General features: G+C 67.8%; 1 protein-coding gene across 4 annotated transcripts in view; it reads right to left on the minus strand.

Moving 5' to 3' along the window:
* Positions 1-13902, minus strand: part of ZNF385A (zinc finger protein 385A) — a 72803-nt gene that overhangs the window by 4005 nt on the left and 54896 nt on the right. For all 4 annotated transcript variants that reach the window (XM_073318602.1, XM_073318603.1, XM_073318604.1 and 1 more), the window contains 4 exons: positions 8277-8442; positions 3671-3991; positions 883-1061; positions 34-129 (listed from right to left, as the gene is read on the minus strand). In XM_073318602.1, the coding sequence (XP_073174703.1) occupies positions 34-129; positions 883-1061; positions 3671-3991; positions 8277-8442 (762 nt within the window). The remainder of the gene's footprint in view (positions 1-33; positions 130-882; positions 1062-3670; positions 3992-8276; positions 8443-13902) is intronic.

Consider the following 13902-nt stretch of genomic DNA (forward strand, 5'->3'; position numbering starts at 1 on the left):
ACCCCCCCCACTCCCCCCCGCCTCTCCGCTCACCCCCAGCTCGGCTGAGCTGCGCTGCTTCTTGTGCCGGCTCAGCAGGGGGTTGGGCTTCCCGGCTACCCCATCCCGGTGTCTCCGGCTGGAAATGTGCTGTGGGGGGGAGGAGAGAGTCAGAGCCCTGCCTTGAGCTGCTAGACCCTGCTCCCCTCCCAGAGCTTGGCATGGAACCCAGGAGTCCTGGCCTCAGTCCCCTGCTCCAACCACTAGACCCTGCTCCCCTCCCAGAGCTGGGCATGGAAACCAGGAGTCCTGGCCCCAGCCCCCTGCTCCAACCACTAGACCCTGCTCCCTCCCAGAGCTGGGCATGGAAACCAGGAGTCCTGGCCCCAGCCCCCTGCTCCAACCACTAGACCCTGCTCCCCTCCCAGAGCTGGGCATGGAAACCAGGAGTCCTGGCCTCAGTCCCCTGCTCCAACCACGAGACCCTGTTCCCCTCCCAGAGCTGGGCATGGAAACCAGGAGTCCTGGCCCCAGCCCCCTGCTCCAACCACTAGACCCTGCTACCCTCCCAGAGCTGGGCATGGAACCCAGGAGCCCTGGCCTCAGCCCCCTGCTCCAACCACTAGACCCTGCTCCCCTCCCAGAGTTGGACATGGAACCCAGGAGTCCTGGCCCCAGCCCCTGCTCCAACCACTAGACCCTCCTCCCCTCCCAGAGCTGGGCATGGAAACCAGGAGTCCTGGCCTCAGCCCCCTGCTCCAACCACTAGACCCTGCTCCCTGCCCAGACATGGGAGACCGGTCTGCCACCACCCCACATGCCCTGGGGGTAGGGGCTAAGGGGGAGGAGTGATGGTGGGATGGGGAGGCTGGGAGGATATGGGGGTCCCCAGCAGTGCCCCACCTGTTTGAGCTGGATCTCCGAGTTGACCTTGACGTTGCAGATCTCACAGTGGAAGGTGCGCTCCTGAGCATTGGGGTCCTGGCTGCCTGGCTCCCCGCTGGCCGTGGGGCCCAGCCGTGGGTATGCCTTGATAGGCCCCAGTCCGCTGCGTGCCTCCAGGATGGTTTTGTGCTTGGTACCTGGGGGGCGGGGAGGGGAGTAAGGGGGACAGTGGTGGGAGCAACCCGGCCCTATGACCAGTGCTCCCACCCCACTCCCCACAGCGCCCTCTGCTGGGAATGGCTGGGGCTGGAGGAGCAGGAAGCTCCTTGTACAGCCAGTGCTCCCGTCCTGCTCTCCACAGCGCCCCCTGCTGGAGAGGCTGGAGCCTTGATTAGTTTCACTTTGGATGGGCTGAGTTTGCTGGCTCTTTGCTGGACCAATCAGAGGGCAGAAGCCCCCTCCCCCCGCCCCGTCTTGGCCCCGTGCTCAGCTCAGACACAGCCAGTGGCCCAGGCCGGGGCAAGTCCCTGGGGCTAGGGCTGCTTGGCGTAGCACGGATGCTCCCCACAGAAAGTCCCTGCTCAGGAGCCTGGCTGCCGCCCCTCGCACGCCCAGTACAGACCGGGCTACAGGCAGGGGGCACGTGGGGAATTCCCTGGGCACTCTCTGAGGGGCGGGAAGCTGGTCACAAATGTCCCCTGCCCAGCTCACTTGCCCCAATCCACAGCTCACCCCACTCTGCTGTCCCAGCCCTGGCTCCCCACACACACAGTTGTGCCAAAGCCCCCCAATCCCGACCCGCAGCCCCCTGCTACTGTAGCCCTGGCCTCCCCCACACAGCTCAGTCAATGTCGCTCAATCTCAACCCACAGAGACCCTTACTAGTTGGTGTGCCCGCAGGATAGATGGGGGCGGGGTACGGCTGTGAGGGGGCGGCTGGATGAGCTGATGTGGGGGGCTAGCTGCACAACTGGGAGGTGGCTGGATGAGCAGGGTGTGGCTGGATGAGCTGGGGGGGCTAGATGAGCTGGGGGGTAGCTGTATGAGCAGGGTGTGGCTGGAAGAGCTGAGGGCGGTGTGGGCTAGAAGAGCCGGGGGGCTGGACGAGCGGTGTGCGGCTGGATGAGCTGGGGGGGGGGGGGCTAGACGAGTTGGGGCATAGCTGGATGAGCAGGGTGTGGCTGGATGAGCTGGGGGGGGGGCTGGACGAGCTGGGGGGGCTAGACGAGCCAGGGCGTAGCTGGATGAGCAGGGTGTGGCTGGAAGAGCTGGGGGTGGTGGGGGCTAGACAAGCCAGGGGGGCTGTATGAGCGGGGTGTGGCTGGATGGGGCTAAGCAAGCGTGGGGGCTGGATGAGCTTGGGAGGGGTGGCCGGAGGAGCTGGGGGGGGTGGCTGGACGGGAAGCACGTTACAGCTGGGCAAGGCGGGGCCGGCTGGGCTCACTGTGGCCCTTGCTCTGTTTTTCCAGGGCTGGGAGCTGGCGCGGGGCAGGAAATGCGGGTCCCCTGGGCTTCGGGAGCTCAGGCCAGGGCCCAGGCCCGTCTCTCTGCCAGGCTCTGGAGGCCCAGCCCCGGCTGCTTCTGCAAATTAGAGGCTCCAGCAGCTGGGCATGCTGGGAAATTCCAAACTGGTAAAGAAGGGCTGGGGTTGCAGGACTCAGGGAGAATGCTGGGGGGGTTGGAATTGAGGGGCATTGGCAGAGCTGGGGATTGGGGGGAGCCCAGGGCTGGGCTAGCAGGGGTTGCGGGTCAGGATTGGGGGCACTGGCAGAGCTGAGGGGAGCCCAGGGTAGGGCTAGCAGGGGTTGCAGGTTTGGATTGGGGGCACTGGCAAAGCTGGGGGATGGAGCCCAGGGCTGGGCTAGCAGGGGCTGCGGGTTGGGATTGGGGGCACTGGCAGAGCTGAGGGGAGCCCAGGGCTGGGCTTGCAGGGGGCTATGGGTTGGGGTTGGGGGGGCATTGGCAGAGCTGGGGGGGGTGGAGCCCAGGGCTGGGCTAGCAGGGGCTGCGGGTCGGGATTGGGGGCACTGGCAGAGCTGAGGGGAGCCCAGGGCTGGGCTTGCAGGGGGCTATGGGTTGGGATGGGAGGGGGGCACTGGCAAAGCTGGGAGGGGTGGAGCCCAGGGCTGGGCTAGCAGGGGTTGTGGGTCAGGATTGGGGGCACTGCAGAGCTGAGGGGAGCCCAGGGTAGGGCTAGCAGGGGTTACAGGTTTGGATTGGGGGCACTGGCAAAGCTGGGGGATGGAGCCCAGGGCTGGGCTGGCAGGGGCTGCGGGTCGGAATTGGGGGCACTGGCAGAGCTGAGGGGAGCCCAGGGCTGGGCTTGCAGGGGGCTATGGGTTGGGATTGGGGGGGGCATTGGCAGAGCTGGGGGGGGTGGAGCCCAGGGCTGGGCTAGCAGGGGCTGCGGGTTGCGATTCGGGCACCAGCAGAGCTGTGTAGGGAGCCACATAATTACATAGAGTTCTGCCCTAGGGCATGTGCCCCGGGGCTGCTCCTGGTCTGGGAAATGCCCAGGTTTCCCTGCTGGCCCGGTGCTGCCCTGCACCACCCTGCTCACATCCCTGCTTGTGGAACCTTGGAGCTGTTTCAGAAAGGACCTGAACTTTGCTGCGCAGCACCGTGCGGGGCGCAGCACCGTGCGGGGCCCAGCCCTGGGGCAAGGCCACGGTTATTTTAGTCTCTAGAAACACGGCAGCATTGTTGGGCCTGGCAGCACCCGGCAGAGCAGCCCCCGCAGGACGAGGCGCCACATGGCCCCTGCTGGCACAGCCCAGGGTGGAGCCCCCGCCCCCCAGCCCTGTACCTTTGTTGTGAGCCTCCAGCTGCGACAGGGAGTTCACGGCCACCTTGCAGAGGGCACAGTACAGCAGCTTCTTGGCCTTCTCCTCGTCTGACTTGGAGGCCGCCCCTGGCCCCACGCTGCCGTTGCTGCTGGGCACAGAGGTGTCGGCGGGCGCTGATGCCACACCCCCCTTGGCCAGCGGGCCCCTGGGCTCCTGGCTCGCTTCGGCAAAGGAGGCCTGGTAGGGCGGCATGGCCGGGACCGGTGATGCCAGGTAGGGGGGCTTGAAGGGCGAGGTGGGCGCTGAGGGTACTGTCACCCCCAGCCCGTTCTGCGGCTCGGCTGCAGGAGAGGAGAGAAAGTTCAGAGCTCGTGTGGGGTGGGGAGCCAGGCAGGACTGTAGGCACAGCTGGATCCTCGGGGTCTGTGCCCCACGGTAGAAGGGTAGAAGGGGTCAGCCCGCTGGGATGCCTGGATGCGAGATGGGGACCAGGGCAGGCTCAGCAGCTGTGCGGCAGGGAGAGGACTGGCTGCAACCTCTGCCCCCTGCATCCTGCCAATCCCTGAACACCCCACAGGTCCCTCCCCCAGAGACTGCCCATGAGGGGCCAGCTGGGGTTGGGTGCAGGACAGGTTTTGGGGCACCAGGCTGGACCATACATGTCCGAGCCTGGGCTCCCGGTGCCCTCGCTGTGCCAGGCACCTTGGCTTGGAGGGAAAAAAGGGAGAAGAGACACGTACGTGCAGAGGGGCTCCAGGGCAGCCCAGCTGCTAGTCCTGTCCCCCCAGCCATGTCCTCCCCCTCCCCATTCCACAGCCCTCAGGGGCCAGCGGGGCCGTGCCTGGGCCCTGGCAAAGCAGCTGTGAGGTCTGGTGGCCAGGAATGAGCTCAGGGCAGCCATGTGGAAGAGCTGCCAGCGGTGGGGGTGGGAGGAACTTGCTCCACCACTGGGGCACAGGGCCCTGGACCCATTGCATCCATGGGGGTCTCTGCCCCCCAACTGGAACCCCTGCATGGGGGCATGCCAAGAGGAGGGGGATGAACCCTCTGCCCTCACTGGCATTCGGGGGCACCCTAGGAAGTGGGTCAGGAGCATCGTCTCTGCTCTGCAGAGGAGGAAACTGAGGCAAGGAGAAGGGAAGTCAGGCAGGAGCAGAGCTAGGAACAAAACCCAGAAGTCCTGGCTCTCTTGGCTCCCCCCTGCCGCTAACCACTAGACCCCATTCCCCTCCCAGAGCCAGGGATAGAACCCCACCCCCGCCCCCATTCTAAGCACTTTCCCACTTCCCTCCAAGGGCCAGCCTGGCTCAGGGTTCCTGTACCCGGCCCCGAGGAGCTGGGACCCCAGGACCAAGCCCATGGGCCTGGCCTGGCCGGTCCCCTCCTCCCAGCAGGCTGTGTCAGTGAATCCCAGCATGCATTGCTCCATGGCGATGCCCATGCCCCCGGGCGCATTGGAGAAATGCCCAGGTTTCCCAGCTGGCACTGGGGCACACAGACATCCCACTGTTGTGCTGCCCGTGGCGACAGGCCCAGCGATTGTCCGGGCGCAGAGATCAGCCCCAAAGCAAAGCCGAAGGTGACGTCCCCAGCCTAGGGGCCTGGAGGGCACAGACCCCTTGGTGCCGGGAGGAGGGGACCCCTGGGAACCCTTTACAGTGAGAGGGGACAGACATTGGGCCCAGCCACCTCTGCTCACACACGTTCCCCATGCTGGGTGCCAGGGCTGTGGGGAACAGGGCCTCCTTGGGGGTTCAGCCCCTCCTAGCCCCCTGCGACTCAGAAAGGCTGGGAGCTGCCCAGCCCGCTCCAGGCAGCGCTGCCGTGGGAGGGGGACGGGGCGGTGCTCAGCATGGCTGGGGTGGGGTGGGGGGGTCAAGAGCCATGGCGACGGCGGATCAGGTCTGGGACTGAGCGAGACAGACAGACGCTGAGCAGGAGCCGGTGCCAAGGGCAGGGCCCAGCAGCAGCGCAGACGTCCGCCTTCCTCGCTCCCCCACCAGGGGCTGCTGGCATCCGCCAGGGTCCAGGGGCCGACCTGCTGCCTCCAGTACAGCAGGGTCCAGCAGAGGCTGCCAGCGCTCTAGGGCTTTACCTCCCAGAGCTTCCCCCGCACTGAAATGCAGCCACCTCTGGGGTGGGGCATGGCAGCTGGCTAACAGTGCACAACAGGCTGCCAGGAAGTGAGGACGGATGCTGGCATCCACAGGGAAGTGCGGGGGGCTCGGACGAGACGGGCTGAAGAGACACTGGAATCTGGCCAAGACACGGGGGACTCTGAAGAGGGCCAGGGAATCTATTATGGCCCCGAGCAGTCAGGACACTACAGCTCATCCCAAGGATGGCGCCTTCCGCAGCCCAGCGCCCCTTAGCGCCATGCTGGGATCAGCCCTGCCTGAGGCAGAGCGCCCCTGCTGAGCCCCTCCTCCCCGCTCCCTGCAGCCCAGCACCCCCGAGCGCTATGCTGGGGTCAGCCCTGCCTGCGAGTGGAGAGCGCCCCCTACTGAGCCCCCCACTGCTCCTTGCAGCCCCTGTAGTGTTTTGCGGTGGGCTCCCGTGCCAGCCCTGCCCCTGCTCAGCCTGGCCGCCTGCCTGCCCCACACCGCAGAGGGAGGGATCTATCACTTAGCACGGCTGGGTAATGCCATCGATCGGCTCCGCGAACGAACCTGCCCAGGCCATGGCAGAGCCCACAGCGCCTTCAGACGGGCTCTCCCGGCTCTCCTGGGCCCAGGTTGCCACAAATACAGCCCCCCCAACAGCTAGCCTCCCCCCCCCAGCGTTGGCCCAGTCTCCTTCCCCCCCAGCCCAGCCCCCCCCACTACCTAGTCTCCCCCCCGCACTGGCCCAGCCCCCCGCCCCACACACGCCTAGCCTCCTCCCACGCTGGCCCAGTCTCCTTTCCCCTCAGCCCAGCCCCCCGTATGACCCTCCCCATACCTAGCCTCCTCCCACGCTGGCCCAGCCCATGTCACCCTCCTTCCCCACCTCACCCAGCCACCCCATACACTCCCTGCCCAGAGCTGCCCCCCCGCCCCCCCCAGCACAAGGCCCAGAGTGCGATTTCTGCTCTATAATTCATGGGGCCCCATTAAACTTCCCCTCCGCCCCAGTTCCACTCATGAGGAAAGTTTCCAGACCCAGGGCACGCAGGGCAGCACGGCTCCGGTAACCAACTCACATGGGGTGGGCGCTTGGAGCCGGCTGGAAGCACCCATGGGCCCACTGGGGTCCCACAACTGGGGCACTAGCAGCAGGGGGTGATCCCTCCTCCCCCCCAGCCTCCCTGTGCAAGGAGCTAGGGCAGAATGGAGCAGGGGCTGGGCCCTGTCTGGGCTCCCACACCAGTTTATGGGGGGTGGGCAGAGGTTTGGGGGGAGATCTGCTAACACTGGGGTGCTGCCAGGAGGGAGGAGAGTGACTCCACAGGGGGTGCCCTCCCCTCCATCCAGGATGGCCCCAAACCAGGGCAGACATGAGAGCACTTGCCCCACAGCCCTGCCCTTCCTGCCCCGCAGCTTTGCCAGTGCCCCCAAGTCCCCTGCCATCCCAGCCCTTGGCTTCCTGCCCCCAGCTCTGCCAGTGCCCCCCAGCCCCCTGCCATCCCAGTCCTGGCCTGGCCTTCCTGCCCCCAGCTCTGCCACTGCCCCCCAGCCCTCTGCCATCCCAGTCCTGGCCTGGCCTTTCTGCCCTCCAGCTCTGCCAGTACCCCCCAGCCCCCTGCCATTGCAGCCCTGGGCTTTCCGCTCCCAGCTCTGCCAGTGCCCGCCAAACCTGATGCCCCCGGGCCCCTCTGTTGCAGCCTAGTTTGCTGTTGGCTCTAAGGATGGGATGCTGAGGGGAGAACAGGATCTGGATCCGGTCTGTCCCCTCCCTGCCGCCCCCATGAACACGGCGCCAGCTGCAGGTGCAAGCCGTGACCTCAGCCTTGGCAGTGGTGTGGGGATGGGCAGGGGTGTGGGGGGGAGGGCACGAGTTCATTATCCGGTAGCACCGCAGAGCCAGGCTCTGCAGAGCCACCCGGCTTCCGCAGAGCCACCCGGCTTCCGGGCACCACACAGCTCCATTACCCGCCTGTTGCAACTGCAATCAATTTTTAATTTGATGCTATTTAATTAGCCGCCTGGCTCGGCTGACGAGCCAGCTTGGGTTTCCACTGCAGAGGGAGCTGCCCCAGAGCTGGACTTGGAGGATGGGCGGGGCTGCCCTATGTGGGGTTGGGGATGGGATGGAATTGCTCCCTGCTCCCAGGGCACCGTTGCTGGGCACCACTGAGCCGCCGACGTCCCATCCCAGAACCAGCCGCATTCCCACCCGTCAGTGCAGGCTGGCGGCTGCCGCGCAGGGCACTGCTGGGACTGCCCCCAGCCCTGTGCCAAGAACAGGTCCTCCCTGAGGCACTACTGCTGTCTGGGGCAGGATCCCCCAGCCCCCCAACCCCAGGGATGCCCCATTACCCCCTCAGGCCCCAGCACAAGACCAAGGGGGTGGGGAAGGTGCTAAGGGGAGGGTGAGCACAGTGTGTGATCAGAGCTCCCATCTCCCCGCCGGCTGGTGGGGACATGGTTGCCGAGGCCCCAGGGGGGAAGTGGGAAAGGCCTGTGGGGGGCGGGGGGCAGGGATCACCTGGCTTGTCCGAGTCGCTCTCACTGACGCTGGACATGGGGCTGCCCACGGGTCCCTGCTTGTCGCCCTCGCGGGGCCCCGACTCCTTCTGCCGCGTCTTGGCCGCCTCCATGCCCTTGACGCGCCGGGCATGTCGGTTCCCCTTGTAGTGTGCCTCGGCCTGGCTCTGCGGGAAGAGGGGGGTCAGGGCGCCCTGGGAAACCCCGGCAGAACGGCCCCCACCCTGCCCCCATCCTCCCTTGCCCTGCCCTCCAAGCTCCCCGGGCAGTCCCCCACATCAACCCCCAACCTGACACTTCCTCCACAGTGCGGGCCCCACATAAACCCCTGACCCTCCCCCCAGAGTATGCCCCCCCCACATCAACCCCCGACCCTCCCCCACAGTGTGGCCCCCCCAACACCAACCCCCGACCTGACACTTCCCCCACAGTTCGGCCCCCCCCACATCAACCCCTGACCTTCCCCCCATAGCTCCCTGACCTACCCTTCCCCTCAGCAGCCCCCCAATGCTGCCTACAACACACACCCACCCAGTTCCTTGGCCCCCTCACCCCCACAACGGCTGACAAGTTCTCCCCCTCCATCAACCCCCCTCCATGGAGATCAGGGGCTGGTACCACTATCACACCCCATCTCACTTCATGCACATCCCCCCAGGGGCCAGAGCGTGTGTGTGTGTGGGGGGGGGGAGGCGAGGAGTCCGGGGGGCCCTCCCTGCAGCCAGCACAGACCCTTGGGCCCCTTGGGGCAGAATGGGCCCCAAACGCCCCCAGCTGGCCACACCCCATCCTCAGCTCCAGCCAGCTCAGTGCCTAGGGCCTGGCTCAGCACCGTGGGGGAGCAGCCCCTGGCCTGCAGGCAACACAGCACGGGGCTGCGGAGGCGCGGGGGTGGGGGGGCATGGCCCTGGGTCAGGAACACACAGCTCTGCCCCACCCAGCCCTGAGTGTGTGTGACCCAGACGCGCCAGCCCGCCTGCCACCTCCGCCAGCTGGGCAGTGTGGAGAGGGGGGGCAGGGACCCACTGTCAGAGCTCAGACCCCCAAGGACACACAGACGGGGCGGTGCTTCCAGAGCCACAGGCCAGAGGGGAGCATTGGGAGTAGCCCCCCCCAAGGGTCCCGGAAAAGGGCCAGAGAATCCACACAACTCATAGCTCCCCACTACCCCAGTCCTGGGCTCCCCTGCCAGTTCCATGGTGCCCCTCAATCCTGACCTGCAGCCCCCTGCTTTCCCATCCCTGGGCTCCCCCTGCCAGCTCTATGGTGCCCCTCAATCCCGACCTGCAGCCCCCCACTACCCCAGCTCAGGGTCCCTCCCCAGTAACTGGAAGCAAGGCTGGCTGGGGGGGAGGGGTACACAATTCCCTCGCTCAGTCATTGCTGGCAAGACCCTGCCATGAAGGATCCCAGCTGGGAGCTCTGACAGCCTGGGGCAGGGGAGGGTCCAGCACATTGCAGCCAGAGCAGCTCCTGCCCCCATGCAGCTCCCCACTGGGGCCTGGAGCACTCCGCAACTGGGCCAGAGGGCAGAGCCTCGGGATCTAGTGGATAGAAAGGGGGGCTGGGAGCCAGGACTCCCGGGTTCCATGCTCTGCTCTGGGAAGGTGAGGGGCCCACTGGTTAGAGCAGGGCAGTGGGAGCCAGGAGAGGGAATGACTGGGGTGCTGCTAACGCCCTGGGGTGGATGTGCTGCCTTCACAGCACCCGCACATGGTAGAGGCTCTTGCTGCAGCTACGCCCAGTTTGGATTCTCTTCTGCTTCTAACGAGTCTCGTTGTTCTGGGGCTTGCTCCCGGGGCGCCCTGGGAGATCCCCTGAACCCCACCCTGCCCAGCTGGAGAGACATGGCCCTCCCCAGCCACACTGGCTACCAGAGCCGGCAGAGGCCACCCAGGGGCAGAGATGGGACTGTCCTGGGCATGGGACAGAGAGCTGGGAGTGTGGGGTGCTGAGGAGGAGCGCTGGGCTGTACACTGCTCGGAGGGGGCGCTGGGGGGGAGCGCTGGGCTGAATGCTGCCCGGAGGGGGCTCTGCGGGGCAGCACTGGGCTGTTCCCTGCCCGGAGGGGGCGCTGGGGGGGAGCGCTGGGCTGTACCCTGCCCGGAGGGGTTGCTGGGGGGGGAGCCCTGGGCTGTTCCCTGCCCGGAGGGGGGGCTGCGGGGGGAGCGCTGGGCTCTACCCTGCCCGGAGGGGGCGCTGCGGGGGCAGAGCTGGGCTGTTCCCTGCCCGGAGGGGGGCGCTGCGGGGGGAGCGCTGGGCTGTACCCTGCCCGGAGGGGGCGCTGCGGGGGGGGGAGTGCTGGGCTCTACCCTGCCCAGAGGGGGCGCTGCGGGGGCAGAGCTGGGCTGTTCCCTGCCCGGAGGGGGGGTTGCGGGGGGAACGCTGGGCTCTACCCTGCCCGGAGGGGGCGCTGCGGGGGGGACGCTGGGCTGTACCCTGCCCGGAGGGGGCGCTGGGGGGGAGCGCTGGGCTCTACCCTGCCTGGAGGGGGCGCTGGGGGGGAGCGCTGGGCTGTTCCCTGCCCGGAGGGGGCGCTGGGGGGGAGCGCTGGGCTGTTCCCTGCCCGGAGGGGGCGCTGGGGGGGAGCGCTGGGCTCTACCCTGCCCGGAGGGGGGGCTGCGGGGGGAGCGCTGGGCTCTACCCTGCCCGGAGGGGGGGCTGCGGGGGGAGCGCTGGGCTCTACCCTGCCCGGAGGGGGGGCTGCGGGGGGAGCGCTGGGCTCTACCCTGCCCGGAGGGGGGGCTGCGGGGGGAGCGCTGGGCTCTACCCTGCCCGGAGTGGGTGCTGCGGGGGGGAGCGCTGGGCTCTACCCTGCCCGGAGGGGGGGGCTGCGGGGGGGAGCGCTGGGCTCTACCCTGCCCGGAGGGGGGGCTGCGGGGGGGAGCGCTGGGCTCTACCCTGCCCGGAGGGGGGGCTGCGGGGGGGAGCGCTGGGCTGTTCCCTGCCCGGAGGGGGGGCTGGGGGGGAGCGCTGGGCTGTTCCCTGCCCGGAGGGGGGGCTGCGGGGGGAGCGCTGGGCTCTACCCTGCCCGGAGGGGGGGCTGGGGGGGAGCGCTGGGCTCTACCCTGCCCGGAGGGGGTACTGCGGGGGGGAGCGCTGGGCTCTACCCTGCCCGGAGGGGGGGCTGCGGGGGGGGAGCGCTGGGCTCTACCGTGCCCGGAGGGGGGGCTGCGGGGGGGAGCGCTGGGCTCTACCCTGCCCGGAGGGGGCGCTGGGGGGGAGCGCTGGGCTGTTCCCTGCCCGGAGGGGGGCTGCGGGGGAACACCCGGCTGTAGCCGCCCTGGCAGAGGCTGCTTCCGGCCGCACTCAGCCTTGTTTATTTATCCCAGGACTCAGCGCCCCCACTCCACATGGGGTCACAGCCTGAGATGTGGCTGCAGGCACAGCTGGGAGACAACAACAAACCACAGCTCAGCTAATCCCCAGCCACGGGCCAAGGGCCCCCGGCACAGCCCCCCCGCCCCCAGCATGCAGCGAGGCCTGAGGACAGCGCTGCGAGTCCACAGCCCCTGGCTGCTACTGGGAGAGGGACGAACCCTGGGGCACTGCCGGTGCCCCTCAATCCCGACCCGCAGCCCCTGCTATCTCAGCCCTGGGCTCCCGCCCCAGATCTGCCGGTGCCCTTCAATCCCGACCCGCAGCCCCTGCTATCTCAGCCCTGGGCTCCCCCCAGATCTGCCGGTGCCCTGGTGCTGCTGGCAGGCCGTGGGGCTGGCCATGGGACTGGCTGTGGGGCGTTGGTGCCCGTGGGGAGATGTCACCCGTTTTCGGGTCATGTTTCCGAGGGTTTAAACTTCCAGTGCCTTGTGCCAAAGGACAGCTGTGGCAGCAGCCGCCCCCATCCCCCACTGGGACTGGCACCCTTCACCCTGGTGGATACCCGCTGGCCCCACACTGCACCCCCGGGGGACGAAGGGCTCTAAGTGCATCCTGCGGGGAGGAGATCCCCCTCCCGCACCTCCTCTGGAGCGGCCAGCCGGGGGCTGGGAGCAGATCCTGGCCTGGCTGCCGGAGCAGACAGGAATAACAGCTGCACTGACGCAGGACAATGCTGCGGGGGGGAGGGGGGGCGAAATCTCTCCTGCTGAACTAGGTCTGCACAGCTGGCCTGGGGCAATGCAGGTAAAGTGGTGCCCAGCCTGCAGGGGGCACTGCTAGCCCCTGGTACCCTACTCCCTGGGCTCTGCCCAAGGGGCCCAGCCTCGGACGTGCCTCGCCCCAGCTGGACCTCACCACCAACCCACTCCAGCCCAGCTCGAACCAGAGAGCAGCAAATAACCCCGCCCCCGAGACCCTGGCCCCAGGGCCAAGGGCCTGACGCAGTGGGGAGCGGAGCCGGGGCAGGGCTGAGCAACAGAACAGAGCCCAGGGGTGCTCGGAGGGGTGGGAGCTCAGCAAGGTGCGCTTTCCCCTCCCAGTCAGTGCTGACCCCGGGGTGCTGTGCTGGGGGGAGAGGGCTCGTCGGGGGCTCTCCCCTCCTGGTCAGGGCTGACCCTGGCGCTAGGGGGCACTGTGCTGGAGGGAGTGAAGGGTGGGCTCAGTCGGGGGCACTCCTCTCCCTGTCAGTGCTGACGCTGGGGCGCTGTGCTGGGGAAGGGGGCTCGTCGGGGGTCTCCCCTCCCGGTCAGTGCTGAACCCAGTGCAAGGGGGCGCTGTGCTGGGGGGAGGGGGCTCGTCGGGGGCTCTCCCCTCCTGGTCAGTGCTGACCCTGATGCTAGGGGGTGCTGTGCTGGAGGGAGGGGGCTCGTCGGGGGTCTCCCCTCCCGGTCAGTGCTGAACCCGGCGCAAGGGGGCACTGTGCTGGGGGGAGTGGTGCAGGGCTCGGTCAGGGGCTCTTCCCTCCCAGTCAGTGCTGACCCCTGGGCCGCACCCTGACTGCTCCCTGCATGCACCCCCCGCACCCCCCCCCCCACGCTGCCTGCCGGACAGCACTTTCCGCACGGTCCCACAGTGCTCCTGGGCAGGGCAGGGTGACTGTGGATCCGTTACAGGCAGGGAATGTCAGGCCCAGCGCGGGGCCAGCACCAGCCAAGGTCACGCTGAGCCAGCGAGAGAGCTGGGAAGAGAACCCCGGTGTCCTAACCCGTGAGCTTCCACCAGCCAGCGTTCCCCTCCCAACCTCCCACCACCCTGCTGGAGTCTGAGGAGGTGGAGCTGAGTGGTTAGAGCGGGTGAGGTGAGCCAGGACTCCTGATCCTATCCTTGTTCTGTCACTGAATTCCTATGTGCTCACACACGAGCCACTCACTCTGTGACTCAGTTTACCCCCTGGAATGAAGGAGGGATCAACAGGGCCAAAGGAACAAGGATTTAGAGTGAGCCCCAGGGGGAAGGTCAGTGTCAGACAGGGGCCAGGCTGTAGGGGGAGGGGAAAGGGTCTGACCCCATCCCACCCACTAGGGAACACACAGGACAGACAGACGAGCTCTCAGCAGCTCCCACGTCCATTGGTGGTCGAGGAGCCAGCCGGGTCTGAACAGTCCCCTTCCTGGCCTGGCGCAGCTTGGCCTGGCCCGCCCCTCCTGTGAGACCCAGACCAGCTCTGCCATCCCCCACCTTGGGTCACGTCCCTGGGGTCCAAGCAGAGCCGAGCCCTCATCAGCCCTGTGACCAAGCGGGAAGTT

Source organism: Lepidochelys kempii, chromosome 20 (assembly GCF_965140265.1).
Source record: "Lepidochelys kempii isolate rLepKem1 chromosome 20, rLepKem1.hap2, whole genome shotgun sequence".
NCBI lineage: Eukaryota > Metazoa > Chordata > Testudines > Cheloniidae > Lepidochelys > Lepidochelys kempii.